Here is a 19,791-nt window from a genome sequence, read left to right as displayed (position 1 = left end):
ATCTGTTCCAGATATGAACAACGAGACATGTTTTGTATTGGAGCTCTTCATGAATTTTCAAAAAACTCACATCACAAAGAAAACCATTAGCCCTCAACACAGGGGGAGCGATGGTTATGGCCCTAGGGATGGTACAGTGAATTTCATTTTCCTTTTGCAATACTGGAGAGGAGCCAGGAGAGGGCACCAGCAACCCAAGTATTCTTTTAAAGCCACTGCTGTTGACTTGGGCTAGCCTAAAATCAAGGGGAAAACAGCTTTCATGTGGGTGCTGTTCATTTCCAGGAATAATGATGTAGAGGCAGGAAATGGGACTTTCCCCAGGGTCAAGAGACTCTGTCTATATTAGAAATCCCTGGACCCTGTGTGTGCAGAAGATAAGGCTGCTGGCCTGAGTTCTAGGGGTACACTGTTGACAGTCACATTCCTTTCTGTGTAAAACTGAGTCATGATCCAGTTTCCTCTATGCATCAACCAAATCATGAAGCAGTTGTGCTGAAAAGAGATGCTCATGTTGTATCACTTCAGCTGTATCTCAAAGACTTAAAATCACTGGATCAGGACCACACCAAAACCATAGAAAAAGCCAAGTCTTGTATGCTCCAAAAGAATACAACAGGTGTAATTTTACAGCCCCATGGTAGAAAAAACTTGGGCTATAAGTTAGGAAATTGAGGTTGTAAAGAGGTGAATACAAGAACAAAGAGAGGAAAGGAGAGGAGGGTCAGGCAAGGACAAACAGGCAATTACTGAGAGGAAAATAGCCATGATGTTTCTCCTAAAAGAATGAGCTCAAGGCCAGGCCCACCCAATGCACTGCATCTCAGGCTCACACTACAGCAAGCAGAACTGCCTGCCAAAACAGAAAAAAAGGAGAAAGGAATCCCTTAGTTAGGCCCACAATGCCCATTGCTGGATCTAGTGTGGCGTGGGCAAAGGGACATGCCAGGAACTCAAAGAAAATAATGCTACACTAGAAAGAGTCCTGCCACTGAAATAGTTGATATGTGTCCAGACTTGTAATACTGTGTAATTAAAGCTCTTGGCCTCACATGACATTGCTTTTACATCCATATTTATTCACATGTGTATAGTCATGTTTACAAGGGATGGAGAGGGAGACTTAGGGACAAAGGGAGGGCAGGGGAGGGAAAGAGAGAGAGAGAGAGAGAGAGAGAGAGAAGAGAGAGAGAGAGAGAGAGAGAGAGAGAGAACATGGGGGGTTCTGGGTTGCAGCTGCAGATCCCTGCTCCTGTTAGGCATTCTGAACCACAGGTTTCTTCCTAAATCTTTCCAAAAACCACCTGACAACCTTGTGCATTAAAAACTGCAAAAAAATAAAAAATCCCAGAAAGTCTCAACATCTTCAAAGACAAAAGCATAGGATTCAACATCAGCAGGGTACTTTTCCCAGTCCTGGCAAACAGAGGCACTGAAGTGCCAGGGAGGCTCCTCTCCCTAGCTTCCTGTGGGTCAAGACTCCTTTCAGCATAGCTTTGTACTTTATTGATGCTGTCTAAGCAGTCTTCTCCTGAAACTGAGTTTTCACCCCAAGGCCAGAAGAAATACTAAAACATTACCATTGGCTGCCTAATATCTCCAGGTATTAATTCAGCATTTTGCCTTTTTACCAAGATGCTTCCTAGATAGCTCTATTAAAAGTGCAAACTTCAAATCATGATTGGTTAATAAACACGCCTTCTTTAGTCAAGCACTAGTTTCAGCCACTATGCTATTAAAAGCATGTTTTTAGAAGATGAATCCAAAAATCAGATCATAATATTCTAGTCAGAAGTCAGCAAATTTAGTACGTGGGTTCATTCCGGCCCAATGACTACTTTTTCGTTATTTTGCTTATATTAATGCAGTTATAGCAGAACGTAATCATGTTCATTTGCACAAGGGTGTTTTCCCACTATATTAACACAAGTTGAATAGATGTCACTCATGGGTCATAAAGCCTAAAATACCAATTACTGGGCCTTGTGTATAAACTGTTGGCCAACATATATCTAGACAGAAAGCTTCATAAACAGGAATGATTTTGTAACAATTCAAAGAAAATGTTGAGGTCTTTGGTAAGAGAGAATGATTCATCAAAAATAACTTCTAGTAGAAAAACCTCCAAAATGGAAACTATGCATGGAAATTACCAATCTTCTAGCTATTCCAGTGAGCCAAAGGGGTAACTCAAACATCTGGATACTTTGGAAAACCCCCATCATAATCAGAAGTTACCATCTGATCAATTACATGCATTTGGATTTTTAAATTAAAAAATTGAATGTATTATTCCATTTAAGGAAAAGGAAATAACAAATACACATCTCTTGTGAATAATGACTGTACAGTAGCCAATGATAAAAGGAGGGGATTGAGCCTGAAGAACAGTATGTTAAGGGAAATAAGCCTGGCTCAGAAAAGCAAATGCTGTATGTTCCCATTTATGAATAGAATCTCAGAGAAGTTGAGAGTAGACTGATGTAAATCACGGGACAAGAAGAATATGGGGAAGAGAAAGGGGGACAGAGGTTAGTCACAGGCACAATGTTACAGCTATGTGGGGCAAGAAGTTCTGGGGTTATGTTGCCTAACGGAATGACTATAACACAACATGTTTCAGATGGAGAAGATAGTTAATGTTCTTACAATGATGAACTGAGAGGTGTATAAGGTGGTGTCTAAGCAAATTGCCCACATATGATCACTACATACATTTTTACATACCTAAACCTAATACCCTATAAATAAATATGTGTCAATAAAAATTAAAACAGCAAAGTATGAAAATAGTACATATGAACCCCAGTGCTTAATTCTCTTTCTGACATGGCAATAGGTTCCTCATCACTCAGCTACACTGACCATCTTATAGGGATGTGCTTTGATTGTATTAGAACAAGGCACCAAGAATGGGCTGGCTACATAACTTACATACATAAGAGAGAATCAAAATATCATAAAAGGGGGCTGTTGAAGTCCAAATTTAAAGACATATAAATATATATGCATATGTATAATACACACACACACACACACACACACACACACACACACACACACACACACATATATATATATATATATATATATATATATATATATATATATATATTCTGTGAACCTCTAAAGTTAAACACACTCTGTCAGGAACAGTCTTAACATCTGAGGAAGTTGCCACAAAATGGACTTGATAGTGGTATCTTTTGACATAGCAGTCACTGGGACACTTAGCAGGTCCAGAGTCAGGTTCTCTGTAAGTGGTCACTCATATTGATAAAGGATCACATCTCTTAGATGCCATCTCAGCTATGAAGATCTAGGTGACCCTTCTCATTAAGTTGGAATGGAAAGTATCTATAGATATGGATGTATTTATGACAGATATAAAACACACACATGTTTCAAATGACAGATAAGAAATTATGATGTTGAATAAAAAATAATAGACTTCGATCAAATACAATGCAATATCCTCTGTTTTGAAAACTAATATGAGAAGAGAGAATTTTTATTAAGAAGAAAGGATATGTCAGGTGGTAGTGGTGCATGTCTTTAATCATAGCACTTGGAAGGTAGAGGCAGGAGGATCTCTGTTGAGTTTGAGGCCAGCCTTGTCTATAGAGCAAGAGTTCCAGGGCAGTCAGAGCTACACAAGAAACCCCATCTTGAAAGAAAGAAAGAAAGAAAGAAAGAAAGAAAGAAAGAAAGAAAGAAGGAAGGAAGGAAGGAAGGAAGGAAGGAAGGAAGGAAGGAGGAAGGAAGGAAGGAAAGAAAGAAAGAAAGGATATATTCCACACAGTTCTGTGTGAAGTCATATAGGTGAGAGCAGATTTGTGGAAGAATTGACAGCACAAATACATGCAGTATTGAGAGGTAGTAGTAAGGATTCTGGGGTGGAGGTAGGGTGAATAGGAGGAGAATGCGTGTGACAGATGAGCTAGCCATGCTCCAGGCTTGGAGGTGGCAGATACAAGATGTAGAAGGTGACATATGTACAATTGAGCACAAGGGCCTGGATACAGTATTTACATAGCAGAGGATGGATGGGCACTCCCTTGTCCACTGATGTTACACAAGGATTAGCAAAGCATGCATGGTCAAACAGGAACAGACAGAATGGGCAGTAAGCCAGAAAGAAAGGCTTTAAATGGCAGATGGCAAGAGCTGCTCAAAGTAGAACAGAAAAACAACAACAACAACAACAAGAACTACTTGTTTACCCTGCCCAGCTGCATGTCTTAACTGAGGGCAGGCCACCATGAACAAAGATGGCATCCATAAGTGGGGGCCCAAGGACACAGAAAGGATGAACAAGCTTCTTTGGAGACACATATGCAAAGAACATGCAGTAACATGGTGAACCTAAAAGAGAAAGTATATTTGCACAGAAAACCATGGTCTATTTTGAAGATGCATTGGAGAGTAAAAAGCACGGCTTATTGTACAACAAGATGGGTATCACGGACTCAATTTAATTTAAATATATATAGAAATGTAAAGAGACTTGTATAAAAGACAAAGAAAAGACAAATACATAATGAGTATAAGAGGTATCCTATGGGTCTCAAGACAGGAAGGAAGAAGTTTAAAGGCCATTTGCATCAATCAGTGAACCTGACTGCCTGGTGGTGGCGCACGCCTTTAATCCCAGCAATCAGGAGGCAGAAACAGGCGGATCTCTGTGAGTTCGAGACCAGCCTGGTCTACAAGATGTAGTTCCGGGACAGCCTCCAAAGCCACAGAGAAACCCTGTCTCAAAAAACAAAACAACAAACAAACAAACAAACAAACACAAAAGAAAACCATTCACTCTTTTCAATAAAGGTTAAGACCAAGTGACTATTTTTTCGAACCACTTTCTACATGCCAAATACAAATTATCTTAACTATTTCATTCTAAAATATGTTTATGCATTATTACTATTTTTCTTCAAGTATACCAGCATTTATCAGTTTTAAATAACTCACAGTCAATGTATATGGAAGAGACTGAGGTTGGGGTTCCAGTGTGATAGATGAGCTCCTCTCTAGTGTGAGATGGGCAACAGCTGACTCAAGCCTTCATACCAAGACACAGAGAGGGCCTTTAAGGCTACTGAGCAAGCGCACAACAGACCCTTACCACAGCGATCCCGGACCACAAGGTTTCGTCCTTCCTTCAGGTGTATGGTGAGGAGGTATGCGAAGGGGCTGGGGAGGTGACTCAAGCAATCACCAGCTTCTCCAAGAGTCTGCACAGATGGAAAAGGCATCTAAGTCACTGAAATGTGGCCTAAGCAGAGACACTACTTACTAATCTGGAAAGACAAAAGAAATGGTGGTCAAGTAAGAACTCCAGCTGTAACATGCTTTGATATCATGGTCATTAACTATATTATCAGCCAATTACTTTATATTTTCCCCCAGTGGATTGTATCTGAATTCAGATGGAATCATGAATATAACTTCCCAACAATTACATGAATAGCATGTCAATGTCTGAAACCTCTATACTCCTTGATTCATTGTGAGATTTGTTCTTATAAAACTGTATACTTGGACTGCAGAGATGACTCAGCAGTTGGGCACTTGCTGTGTAATTACGAGGACTGGGGCTCCAGTCTCAGCACCCACATAAGAAACCAAACATTCTATGCACATCTCCAAGTCCATCTCTGAGGGAGGTGGAGATAAGAGGCTGTTTATGTTAGGCTGGTTTCTAGCCTAGCTGACATTCTATGAGTCTTGGTTCAGGGAGAAATTCTGTCTCCAAGGGACAAGTGGAGAGTGATGAAAGGGGATGTCCTTTTCCAGCCTCCACATGCATAAAGGCAAGTGCACCCACATACACAGCTATGCATACATATATACTTACACACACACACACACACAAAAAAAAAAAAAGGTGAGGAATAAACACTGGAGAAGAAACAGTATGACGAGAGGAGAGCAGGGTTGGCTCCCACCACGGGGTGCTCACATATCCACGTCAGATGTAGACTGTCTCCCACTTCTTGCCTACATTCCCCCCAATACTCACCAACTAGAGTAGGCTTCCTCCACATGGGCTATAATTTCAACTCTCAACATTAGTCTCAGTCTTCCAGGCCACGAGGCACAGGCTCTTCACCTGAGTCCTCAGTCTCAACTCTTTGCTCTCTAGCTTAGACACAAACGTCACTTTCCCTCTTCAGTATCTTCCCCTGGTGTCTTGCTTGACCCTCATGCTCTCCCATTCCCTAAGCTCTGTAACTTCCATCTCTGGGAATTCATCAACTGTCATGGGCCCCAGTAACAAATCCATCTATTTGTGAGTACCTGTGAATTGTCTGAATCCCACGCAATGTTTGAGCCAGGTCAGATTTCTACCTTTCTTCAAAGAACAAATGGAATGATTTATTATTCATTCATTAGGCACTCAATCAATTGATCTTGTGGCTGCAGCTGCCCTTGACAAGTTTCTTTTCAAAGTTTCAGAGGGCTTCAAAGGGCTTTGTCCTCTTCCTTCCAAACTCAGCTGCATAGTTACTGTGTATTTTTAGAGTAATCTATTCCAGGCTAACCAATCAATAAACCCAAATTAATCTCTTCCAGCTAGGACTTGTAAGACACGTTTCTATAGGCGGGCACCTTTCCATATATCTCAAAGATAAAGAAGCAAAGCAATACAAACAATCGGGGGAGAGGAGAAGTATTTACAAGCTGACATCAGTGCCAGTTTGTACTGAACAACACTCACAGATTCTTCTTCAAAATGATGAGAAGTCATAGAAGCATTCAGATCGTCATTGCCACGTGACTTCTGTAAAAGAAAAGAATATTCTGCTTTAGGAAAGCAAATGAATATTGACTTGTGGCATTGTCCTGCCTCAACCCTTTGGAAATCTGATATTTGCATGCCTGGTTTCAGGTATGGGGGAGGCTTTGCTAGCTGTGTGGCAAGAAGAGGTGAACTCAGAGGTGTCGATTGGGCCATGGCTTCTGAGACCTAGGTTATTTATTACAGCATGGCTCCAATACTAGATTATGAATACCTGCACACATACAGCAAACAAATTGCTTTACTCCCTGTGAAGATGACCAGGAGGGGACATAACCAAGTCCCTTTTCCAGGGTGGGACTGCCTGACCTGCAACCAGCAAACTAAATTGTGCTGCCCATCCTGCAGAGAATTCAGCACATCCACAAACTAGGAAGCCCTTTACTATGCGTTTTGTGAAATCTTTTCCAACTAGACTGTTTAGGTCCTGCAACAGTCTGATCGCCAGCCCAAAAGTGGGAACCAGGAATTCCCAAGGAATGACTTTACAGGGTAGCATGTGTTTCCTAGTGTGAATATGCTCCCGTGCTCAGGAAGGGAGGGGTGACAGAATTGACATCTGTCAATAGGAAGTATGACACTCAGCAGCTGCTTGGTCTAGATGTGTGTGCACATGAGGGAACATCTAGAAAGGCTGAGGATTTTGCAGAGTTGGAGAGCAGTGTGAGAGGGTGACACTCGCAGGGAAACACAGAAAGGAGAGGACAGGGTTCATGCACCCCTTTCCTGAAAATCTTAGTATGCTGCCATTTGCCTGGCCCATTAGCCTCGGTAATTACTTCAATGAACAAAGATAACATGTCTTGCTCTAATGAAAGCTGGGTGACTCCAAAGTTATCATCCAGTTTGGAGCCAAGGAAGCCTAAAGAGATTGCTTAGAATTAAGACTCTTGATATGCAGGACATGCTTGGAGGAACAGATGACATGAGGCTTCCTACCCACTGGGGATATGTTAAACACTCTTCCTTGCTAAGACATACACTCCCAAACCTTGAGACAGTTCCAGCACAAGAGGGCCATTTTTCATCCTCCACAAGGGTGGGTGAATAGTTACAAATAAGCAAAGGCTCCCTGAGCCACAACCTCTGCATTCAGTAACGGCCAGGAGACCATAACATACAGAAATAGCCTGCCTACCAGCAAGCTTTCAGCCAGGAATAACAGCTGCCCTGGAGCTCTTGGTTCTACTATTCTCAAACTTTTCTCTGTCCTCACTCACCCTAGGTCCAATGTTCCCAGAGCATGAAGACATCATGGTCAATTCATAAGAACTCATCTAGGAAGGAGGAAGGGGAATTTTCTTTATTTTGAGTTTTCTCTAGGGCTGATATACTTCATTTATTACAATCACTACCCCTATAAGTACTGTCAGTGTCCCAACACCCCATGTGAGGCTCAGCCTAATGACAGACAGGAATGCAACAACAGGACCAGTGCCAAGAAAACCTCTCCTTCAGGTTCTTGATCTCACCTTGATTGACTGTTTCTAAAATGACACCCAGGAAAGACAGGTGGGGCCATCAACAATTAGATCCTTACCCAACTTTCTTGATGTCAAAGGATTCCTTGCATGTCTTTTATACTGCATACTAGCAAGTCCCAATTTCTATCTGATTTACTATGCCAATACTGATGTTTCAACACTCAGAAGCAACAATAACCAGTACTCTCTGATGCTCTGCAGTCTGGAAAGTCTCCATTATCATTTCATTTTAGTAAATGGTTAATGTTCCAGTTGACCAATCATGTTTGAAGACAATCCTACAAAGCTACCACGGCTGGGAGCAGATTTCTAGTTTGTTATTTGCTGAGAGTCATGGTAATCTGCTATCTTCCACTTTTTCTAAATATTTATTCTTGGGGTATGTGGGAGAGTAGAAGGTGGGGGTGTGCAGGTGTGTGCACATGTATGTGTATTACAAGTATGCCGTGTACCATTTGCATTTCTGGTTCCTTTGGAGGCTAGACGAGAATGTTGGAGGCCCTAGAACTGGAGTTAGGGAAGTTAGTATGCTGTACCTGGATCCTCTGCAAGAGCTGTAAGTGCTTTTTACTGTTGAGCCATCTCTTTAGGTCGTTATCTTCCATTTAAATTGTATGGATAGCTAAACCACATTACGCTAAAGTATGGCACTCTGTGTATAATCTCTGATGCTAGTCTTACTCTATTTAGTAGTAATGCTATTTAAATGATAAAATCAGTCTACATATGTGCCATAATTTATATACTATTGAAAAATGAATGTCAAGCCTTTATTTAAATACACTGTAAGTTTCCCACTTATAACAACAGGAAAATTCCATGTGAGCAATGACATTAATTCAACATTATGGCTGGTTTTACTCACAGAAGTCACAGAACTTAAAGTTATGGTTCCCACAGCCACTGTAACTGTCATATACTATATATACACAGGAAGGAAGGAAAATGATTACCATAAGAACAGAAAAGCACTCCATATGCACAGAAGGATGAGATACAGCAGCTGGGAGACACATAACTTGGACTACTCTCATGCACTCTTACACAGAACCCAGGGAAATATCCACAGAGCAGAATCTGCAACACTCTCTTCTGTAAACCTAATAACTAGATCCATGAGTTATGACTCTGTCTCTTAGTAAAAGGGGCACAGTTAAACTTACAGTCTAAGGACTGGCTGATAGTCCTCTGCCCTTAGATGTTGGTGTTTATGTTCTCAATAAGAATAATCAGGCATATTGGGTTTGCTAAAATAGATCACAAGTCAAGTTAACTCAAGGTAACATTACCATATTGCTGTGAGTGCTGTGCCTTTAAAGAGGTGTAGATTTGAACAGCTGCTCTATGGTTGGAATACACAACAATTCTGCCACTCAGAAAACTCCTTCATTCTATCCCACTATGCTAAAATATTCCTCCTCTTCCTCACCCAAGGCAACTAGTGATCTATTTCCAACAGGCTATATTATCAATTATAAATTATCTTGTCAAAGAAATCATACAGTAGGTCAACTTATGGCATCTTTTACTTTGCATAATGTCTTTGAAAACATCCAAGTTCTCATCATTATCATCTCTCTTAACTGCTTTACAGGTGAGTGTACAGATTGATGAACTATTGAGCATCAGTTTTAGAATTTTAAACAAATTGTTTTTAAGCACATACTCAGCAAAGGACGGATAATTTTGAACATCATATTTGAACATCATAAAATCTAATAAATCTCACCAAAATATATTAAGGCATATTATTTCCTATTTAATGTACATATGGGGGTATCCATCTCTCAATCAAAGAAACAGGTGTCTTTTTTTTATTTGGCTTTAGAGATACATGGGGTTGCAATCTAATTTAGTGTACTGCCATACATGGGAAGCTAATCTACAATTTGGGTATCCTTTAGGTGTATATCCCCAACTTCAAGGAGTGAAAATTCACTAAAACCTAGAAGGGTGTAGGTAAGTTTGAGATGGACACATAAGTGTGTGTGTATGTATGTGTGAACACAGATGTGTGGTGTGTGCAGTGAGTATACTCTGTGTGTGTGTGTGTGTGTGTGTGTGTGTGTGTGTGTGTGTGTGTGTATGCATCAAAGGACCAGAGAAATGGCTGTGTTGGTTAAAGTGCTTGCTGAGCAAGTGGAAAGACATGAGTTACAGATCCCATGTAAAGAGGTGGGCATCCTGGTGCACACTTGGAATCTGGACAGAGGAATAGAGACTAATAAATGTCTGAAGCTTGCTGGAAAGCAGCCTTGTCTATTGGGTTAGCTCCATGCCACTGGGAACCCTGTCTCAGCAATCAAGGAGATCATCTCTTGAAAAACAACACCTGAGGCTGACCTCTGACTGCTATACACATGTACAGACATGAATGTATGCTTTCACACATACAATTACACATACATGAATGTAAATACACTCTTGCATGTGCAAACATACACACACACACACACACACACACACACACACACACACACACACACACACCATATTGCCAGAAAGAATCTTGAAAGCAAAACATTGGTGTGAACAACTGAATTTTTCCTTTCCACAGACTCAATGTGATCTTGTATGAATGCCACCTTCCACGTGGCTGTCAGAGAACCTTGCTATGCAATTTACTCAAGAACTAATACAAGGCTTATCATCCCTGGGTGCCTGATTTCAGTAGAACAAGAAATAAACCCCAGGCAGACAAGCTGACAATAAGGGACATTGGCTGAGATAATTATTTCATTTTAAAACTAATCCCTGAATGAATATGAGTGGGTATCTGAGAATTAAATGCCATATGATTTAAATTCTATAACCCAATCCAGGCATTGAATACCATGAATGTTTAGGAATAGAGCTTCACATGCAAGCATCTATGCAAGGCAGAGAGAGTACTACCATAAGCAACAGGAATGGGATAGCCAGACTGGCAACATATGCTATTAAGCCATCACTGGCAACAGTGACAGATTAAAGAGATGGGCATCTGACTACTGGGGCAAAGTCAGAAGGTGTGTTCAAAAGCCAGTCAGCTACACATCCACCTAGTCTTCCTACACAAACTACCAGGAGATTCAGGACCATACTGTCAAAGGTCTATCTTTAGTATTCTTTCACCCCCAAGACTGTTCCAAAAACAAAGCTGAAGAATACTATGGAACCTAACATTCATCATATAAAGTGTTATATGATGATGTTATATATGATGTTATATGCATAACATAGACATGCCTGCAAGGATCTAAAATTGCCCTCAGCAAACTACAACCCATTACAACATTCAGCTCTCATTCTGTTCTCTTTACTTTTTCAGAACAATTTTTCTATTTATTTGAATCACAGAAAAAGAAATGGCACACTTTGGAAACACAGTGGCACAAGATACACTGCCATTAACTTGAGAAATATCATAGTTTTTTTTTAAAGTAAATAAAAAGATTTTTTTCTCTTGTTTCTAACACTGAGTTACCTAATTTTACTGACCCAAACAGACCATTTACAGTATCAGGTCAATAAACAGCTAACATCCAGTAAAAAGGTAGCTTTCTTACTAAAATGCAAGAATTTAAAAGTGCTATCTAAACAAGAAAAAAACAAACTGGGATGAAAAGCTAAATATCTAAAAGTGGCCCTTTCATTTGAATTCCAGCTCTGCCTACTCATTTCTATGTTCTCCATGCTGTAACATCAGAAGTGAGTTGTGGCAAATACCTTTTCACCCACAAAATCAAACACAGTTAATATCTGGACGTTTGCAGAAAAAACTGGCCAATTCCTGATATAAGTGGTTGACCAGTTCCCAGAAACTTCTTGAACCAGGAGTAATATTTGCAAATGACTTTCCATCTTATTTGCAAGAGATGTGTTAGCAGAACAGTCCATCCCTTTATGTTTACTTATCACCTCATAATTCACAGAAACACACATTCTCATTTATTAAGAAGTCCAAAGGTTGTCATCATGTTGCCAATATACAATGAAGAATCCAGATCCAGGAGGCTAAACAGTCACTAATGAGAAGCAAGGGTTTGTCCTTTGGGGAAATATTAAGCACTTCACTCCTCACTTGAGACCACAACTGTGTCAAAAGCACCTATAACAGCTGCCACACCAGATGTACTGGGAACAGAAACATCCAGTAATAAACAAGGATCCAGCTCAAGCCTACCTAGACTTAAATCCCTTAATAAACAAGGATCTGGGTGGGGAACACCTAGACTCATACCCACTTCTGCTATTTTTGTGTGTCTCTGAATCTTTTGCTTAGATTTCTAGACATGGAAACATTTTTCCAAAGGAAAAGAGCAGGCTACTTACTTTGTAGGTTTTAGGGGAAAAAATTCTAAGTGTTCTTAATAAATGACTTCTTTAGGGTGGATACTGTACCAGGTAAGCTCTTTGTAAATTGATGCATTCCAGTGAGATAATGCTGAGGTAGACTTCAGCACAATTCCTTGCGGGAACTAATAATAAAGTGGTATCACTGTGCTAATACATTTGTTATTGTTATAACAATAATAATAATTATCATTATTATTATTATTATTATTATTATTATTATTATTGCTCTATTATTATTGGTGGTGGTGAAGATATGTTTGGGAGGTATAGAGCAAAACTTCACGAAAGGTGGAAACACTCTACCCTGATTGGACTATTAAAAGTCATATGTGCATGGAGTCACCTTATTATACTTCATAAATAAACACAACAATAAGAATTAAGTTATTTCTCTGTGTGTATATGTGTTTGAGGTGAGTGGGCACTCATGGGTATGAGTATGGATGGGCGGGTGTCGTGACAAAAATGAGAAGAGCAGAGGACAACCTTGGGTAGAGATGCTAACCTTCTGCTTTATTTCTGACAGGGCCTCTATTGTGTTTACACTGTTTATACCAGGCTAGCTGCCCTGTACATTTCCAGGGTTTTCCCGTTTGTTTCCTATATCCCATAGAACAGTACAACTACAGAGTTCAGAGTATTTGAGGCTTCTCAGTACATTCTGGGGACTGAAACTCAAGTCCTCACACCTACTAAAGTGTATTTCATACCCAAATGAGCTACCTCCTCAGCCCAAAATTTCTGTTTTTAAAGTGAAGGTGGCCAGCAAAGCCTTCGGTTAATTTTCACCAGCTGATGCTGTTCACGTGATAAAAGTATTAGGAGGGAAGGGCCATTCTCTGCTACTCATTGGTCAGCAGGTTTCCACAGAACTCTTGTCCTACGTCAGTCAGCCATACTTAGCCTAGCCCCATTGTCTGAAGCAGGTGTGGGAATCATGGCCAACACACTGCTGACTGCTGACTCATTTTGCACTGTCTGTGAATAGCATGGTATTAAGCCTCAGTCTCATTTGCATCTATCTGGCACACATAGGGTACCAGGCCATCACCGAAGTCTAGTAGTCATCCTATAGAGTAGGAAAGCCTTACAGTCCTGTAACCTATATGACTCCTCTGATGTCGCCTCTATTGCTCCCTCTTCATGTCCTCCTGAGCTACAATGCTTGCTTATTTTTTTTTTTTTTTTGTGAAATGATCACACACTTCTTGGTAGCTCACTGTTCTACAGCCTTCGAAATTGCTGCTCTCATCCCCTAAAAGTCTTCTCCAGATACACACACGGATTGCTATCTTGCCTCCTCTTCATGTGAAGATTGTCTTTTCAGAGCTAGCAGCCTAACTCAGCTTTAGATCCTTTGCCCAGAATATTGACTGTTTAACTCCCAATGCTCCCCCACTAAAAAAATTAGTAGGAATACTAAACAAAGAGGATTGGTTACTCAGAAGATGTCATTCCTGACCACTCTTTGTAGCATCTCTGTGCGGTACTTTTAAGGATGTTTTCCACTTAATGCTTCTGATGGCACTTAACCACTTTCTAAATTATCCACACATTTATCATAGGAACTCCCTAAGGAAGGGAAGTTTGACTGCACTGTCAGTTGCTATCTTCCTACTGCCAAGATTATCAGCCCACAGACAGTGACTCCATTCTCCAAAGATGGAAATGAAGAAGAAAGATCGTGCCCATGAAGACCCCTAGAACATGTCATATATACTAACCTCACTAAGGTTGAAATGAAACAAAAATAATAACGACCACAGAGCTGAAGTATAGTGAGCTTGAGGCACTTGCTTCCTTTGCCAAGCTACAGGATGTTTGCTCTGCTATGTGGCTGTCACATTGCTTCTCTGTGGTCACTGAGCTTGAAACTCTATGGTTAGAAGTCAGGTCTTCTGGAAACATCCAAGCAGGAAACGTCATTGACTTACCTTAGGAGATATCACCAAAGCTAGTGTTTACATCTCCAAATGCCAAGAACTAACTCTTCTATTCATCAGCATTTATTTTTTAACCATTGCCTTAATCCTTGTGTCTGATGAGGTACACAGAGGCAGAAAAAAAAATGACTGTCTTCCCTTTGCAGTTGTCTTGTTTTGGATCTGTCTACTTGCAAAACCACTTCCCAATTTGTGTAGACCATATAATTCTGCACATAGGCTTAAGACTCAGATATGCCTGGATTAAGCCTGGTTCTATAACTAGCTGGATGACACTTAGCAGGTGGACTTTTTGAAATTAATTTTAAATTTTTCTTTTTTTATTTAAATTAGAAACAAGCTTCTACATGTCAATCCCATTCACTCTACTTCCCCTTCTCCCCTGCTCCCCACTAGCTCCCTATCTCATCTCCTTTCGGCTTGCCAGGGAGGGTGAAGCTGTCCATGGGGGATCTTCAAAGTCTGTCATCATTTGGAACAGGGCCCAGGCCCTCGCCCATGTATCATACATGGGTACTATATGACATCATTTCTACCTCTCCCTCTCCTTTCCTCAACTCCTATCATGTGTCCGGAACTCCATTTCAAATTCATGACCTCTTATCTACTATTGTTACATACGTATATAATATGTGTATAAGTGCTGCGATAGTTTGAATGAGAACAGTTCCCATAGATTTATATATTTGAATACTTGCTCCCCAGTTGGCAGAACAGTTTAGGAAGGATTGGGTGGTGTGGCCTTCTTAGAGGACATGTGTCATCATGGGCAGGGTTTAGAGGTCTCAAAAGTCTATGCCATCTGTCCTAGTTGGCCTAGTTAATGTTCTCTCTCTCTCTCTCTCTCTCTCTCTCTCTCTCTCTCTCTCTCTCTCTCTCACACACACACACACACACACACACACACACATACACACACCTGTTTCCATACAAAAATGTAAGATCTCAACTATTGTTCCAACATCATTCGTACCTCCCTGCTGCCAGGCTCTGCGCTATGGTGGTTATATACTCTAACTCTCTGCCACTGTGAGCCCCAAATTAACTTGGGGTCTTGGGGGCTTATAACTTGAAGTCATAAACTTCACAGGTGATGGTGTTTATTCATGGCAATAGAAAAGTGATAAAGACACTCTGGGAACTCCCGACCTGGGGTCTTCAGGCAGATCTACTCAGCCCCTGAGGACCAAGCAACCCTGACTCTGCAGAGATCACTGGACTACTCCCACCCCAGGTAGGGCAGAGTTGAGCTTCTTTGGCCCCTGCCTTGGGCCCAACTTCTGCCTGCCTACTCTGAGAACTCCCGACCTGGGATCTGCAGGTACATCGACTCTGCCCCTGAGGACCAAGCAACCCAGAGTCTGCTGACATATCTGCACTAGTCCCGCTCTCACCAACCTGGACAGCAAGTGCCTAGAACTCACCTGCACCCACCTTGAGACCCATCAGAATATTGGAGCCAATTGCACCCACCGAAAGAGAACCTTGGACCCATACACACCAGGAAAGGAAGAGACACCACCTGCACCCACTGGAAGAAGAGATGGGAAGATGACAATATAAGAACACAACCAACAACAGGAAAACCAATATGACACCATCAGAGTCTAGGGACTCTACACCTGCAAGGCCTGAACATCCCGAAACAGATGAAACAGGAGAGAGCAACTTTAAAAACAACTTCATGCAGATGATAGAGACACTAAGAGAGGAAATGAGAAAATCATTCAGAGAAATGGAAGAAAATACAAACCAAAAGATGCAAGAAATCAAGGAAAGCCAAGGAAATATGATTAAACAGCTGAAAGAAACAGTTCAAGACCCAAAAACTGAAATAGAGACAATAAAGAAAAAACAATCTGAGAGAATGCTGGAAGGGGAAAATCTGAGTAAACAAACAGGAATCTCAGATGCCAGCATAACCAACAGAATACAAGAGATGGAAGACAGACTCTCAGACGCTTGAAGATAAACTAGAGGAAGTAGATTCATCAAGCAAAGAAAATCTTAAGTCCAACAAACCTTTAACACAAAATACCCAGGAAATATGGGACACCATGTAAAGACCAAACTTAAGGATAATAGGTATAGAAGAAGATGAAGAAACCCAACTCAAAGGTGCAGAAAACATATTCAACAAAATCATAGAAGAAAACGTTCCCAACCTAAAGAAAGGCATGCCAATGAAAGTACGCAAAGCCTACAGAACACCAAATACAGGGGACCACAAAAGAACATCCCCTCGTCAAATGATAATTAAAACACCAAACATACAGAATGAAGAAAGAATATGAAGAGCATCAAAGGAAAAAGACCAAGTAACATACAAAGTCAAAACTATCAGAATTACACCGGACTTCCCAATGGAAACTCTGAAAGCCAGAAGGAGCTGGATAGATATTCTAACAACTCCAAGAGAAGACGGATGCCAGCCCAGACTACCATCCCGGCAGAAATTTCAATCACTATCAATAGAGAAAACAAGATATTCCACAACAAAACCAGATTTAAACAATATGTAACCACTAATCCAGCCCTACAGAAAATCCTGGAAGGAAAACTCTAACCTAAGGAAATTAACTACACTCACAAACACATAGGCAATAGATAATCCCACTTTACCAAAACCCAAAAGAAAAAGCAGGGTAAATCCACATGCAATACCACTACCAACAATGAATCAAAAACAAACAAGAATAGGCACCCAATGATCCTTAATTTCCCTCAATATGGTCTTAACTCGCATATAAAAAGACACAGACTAACAGAGTGGATATGAAGACAGAATCCATCCTTCTACTGAATACAAGAAACACACCTCAAATTCAAAGGCAGACATTACCTCAGAGTAAAGGGTTGGCATAAGATATTCCAATCAAATGGACCCAAGAAACGGGTTGGGGTAGTTATCCTAGTATCTAACAAATTAGACTTCAAACTAAAACCAATCAAAAGAGATGAAGAAGGTCATTTCATATTCATCACAAGAAAAATACATCAGGAAGAAGCCTCAATTCTAAACATCTATGCCCCAAATACAAAGGCACCAACATTTATAAAAACGAACATTATTAAGACTCAAATCACAAATAAGACTTCACACAATTATAGCGGGAGACTTCAACATCCCACTCTCACCACTGGATAGGACCACCAGATAGAAACTTAACAAAGAGACAAAGGAACTAACAGAAGTTATGAACCAATTGGGATTAACAGACATCTATAGAACATTCCATCCAAACACAAAAGAATATACCTTCTTTTCAGCATCACATGGAACCTTCTCTAAAATTGACCACATAATCAGCAACATAGCAAACCTCAACAAGTACAAAAAAAATTGGAATAACACTCTGTCTTATCAGCCCACCATGCTTTAAAGTTAGAATTCAAAAAAAAAAAAAAAAAAAAAAGCACACACACACACACAATTTGCAGAAAACCTACCAACTCATGGAAATTGAACAACATGCAATTGCACCATTCCCGGGTCAAGGAAGAAATAAAGAAATTAAAGACTTCCTAGAAATCAATGAAAATGAAGACACAACATACCCAAACTTATGGGAAACTTTGAAAGCAGTACTAAGAGGAAAGTTCAGAGCTCTAAGTGCTCACCTGAAGAAACTAGAGAATAGTCATGCCAGAGAGTTGACATCACAGCTGAAAGCTCTAGAACAAATGGAAGCAAATTCACCCTGGAGGAGAAGACACCAGGAAATAATTAAACTGAGGGCAAAAATCAATAAAGTTGAAACAAAGAAAACAATTCAAAGAATCAATGGAACACAGAGTTGGTTTTTCGAGAAAATCAACACGATAGACAAATCTTTATCCAATCTAACCAAAAGGCAGAGAGAGAACATGCAAATTAACAAAATCAGAAATGAAAAGTGGGCATAACAACAGACACTGAGGAAATCCAGAGAATCTTCAGGTCATGCTTTGAAAATGTGTACTCTACAAAATTAGAAAATGTAAAGGAAATGGACAATTTTCTAGACAGATACCACTTGCCAAAATTGAATCAAGAACAAATAAGAAACTTAAACAGATCTATAAACTCTAAGTAAATGGAAGCAGTCATCAAAAGCCTCCCAACCAAAAATAGCTCAGGGCCAGGTGGCTTCAGTACAGAATTCTACCAGAAATTCAAAGACAAGCTAATACCAATACTTGAATTGTTCAACACAACAGAAGCAGAAGGTTCATTGCCAAACTCTTTTTACAAGGATACAATTACCTTAGTACCCAAGCCACACAAAGACACAACTAAGAAAGAGAACTGCAGACAAATATCCCTCATAAACATAGACAGAAAAATACTCAATAAAATACTGGCAAACCAAATCCAAGAACATATCAGAAAAAGTCATCCACCATCATCAATTAGGCTTCATCATAGGAATGCAGGGCTGGTTCATCATTGGAAAATCTGTCAGTGTAATCCACCACATAAACCAACTGAAGAAGAAAAATAACATGATCATCTAACTAGATGCTGAAAAAGCCTTTGACAAAATCCAACACCCCTTCATGATAAAGGTCCTGGAGAGATCAGGAATAACAGGAACATACCTGAACATAATAAAATCAATATACAATAAGCCAACAGCCAACACCAAACTAAATGGAGAGAAACTCAAAGCGATTCCTCTAAAATCAGGAACAAGAGAAGGCTGTCCACTCTCTCCATATCTCTTCAATATTGTCCTTGAAACTCTAGCTAGAGCAATAAGAAAGCAAAAAGAGATCAAGGGGATACAAATTGGAAAGGAAGAAGTCAAGCTTTCACTGTTTGCAGATCATATGATAGTCTACATAACTGAACCGAAAAACTCTACCAGGGAACTCCTACAACTGATAAACACCTTCAGCAAAGTGGCAGGATAGAAGATTAACTCAAAAAGAAAATCTGTAGCCCTACTATATACCGATGACACATGGGTAGAGAAAAAAATCAGAGAAACATAGCCCTTTACAATTGCCACAAACAACATAAAATATCTTGGGGTAACGCTAACCAAAAAAGTGAAAGACCTGTATCATAAGAATTTTGAGTATTTAAAGAAAAAGAAAAAAAAAGAGAAGAAGATACCAGAAAATGGAAGGATTTCCCATGTTCTTGGTTAGGTAGGACCAACATAGTAAAAATGGCAATCTTGCCAAAAATAATCTATAGATTCAATGCAATTCCCATCAAAATCCCAGCACAGTTCTT

The 19,791-nt window shown here is 40.1% G+C and overlaps 1 protein-coding gene across 2 annotated transcripts in view; it reads right to left on the bottom strand.

Annotated features, from left to right (window-relative positions):
* Mctp2 (multiple C2 and transmembrane domain containing 2) overlaps positions 1–19,791 on the bottom strand; it is a 188,059-nt gene that overhangs the window by 158,400 nt on the left and 9,868 nt on the right. For both annotated transcript variants that reach the window (XM_035441380.1, XM_035441381.1), the window contains exons 2-3: positions 6,722–6,784; positions 5,126–5,234 (exon numbers count right to left, since the gene is read on the bottom strand). In XM_035441380.1, coding sequence (XP_035297271.1) covers positions 5,126–5,234; positions 6,722–6,784 — 172 coding nt within the window. The remainder of the gene's footprint in view (positions 1–5,125; positions 5,235–6,721; positions 6,785–19,791) is intronic.

The sequence above is a fragment of the Cricetulus griseus genome, chromosome 3 (genome assembly GCF_003668045.3).
Source record: "Cricetulus griseus strain 17A/GY chromosome 3, alternate assembly CriGri-PICRH-1.0, whole genome shotgun sequence".
Classification (NCBI taxonomy): domain Eukaryota; kingdom Metazoa; phylum Chordata; class Mammalia; order Rodentia; family Cricetidae; genus Cricetulus; species Cricetulus griseus.
This window is presented reverse-complemented; position numbering and strand designations above follow the sequence as displayed.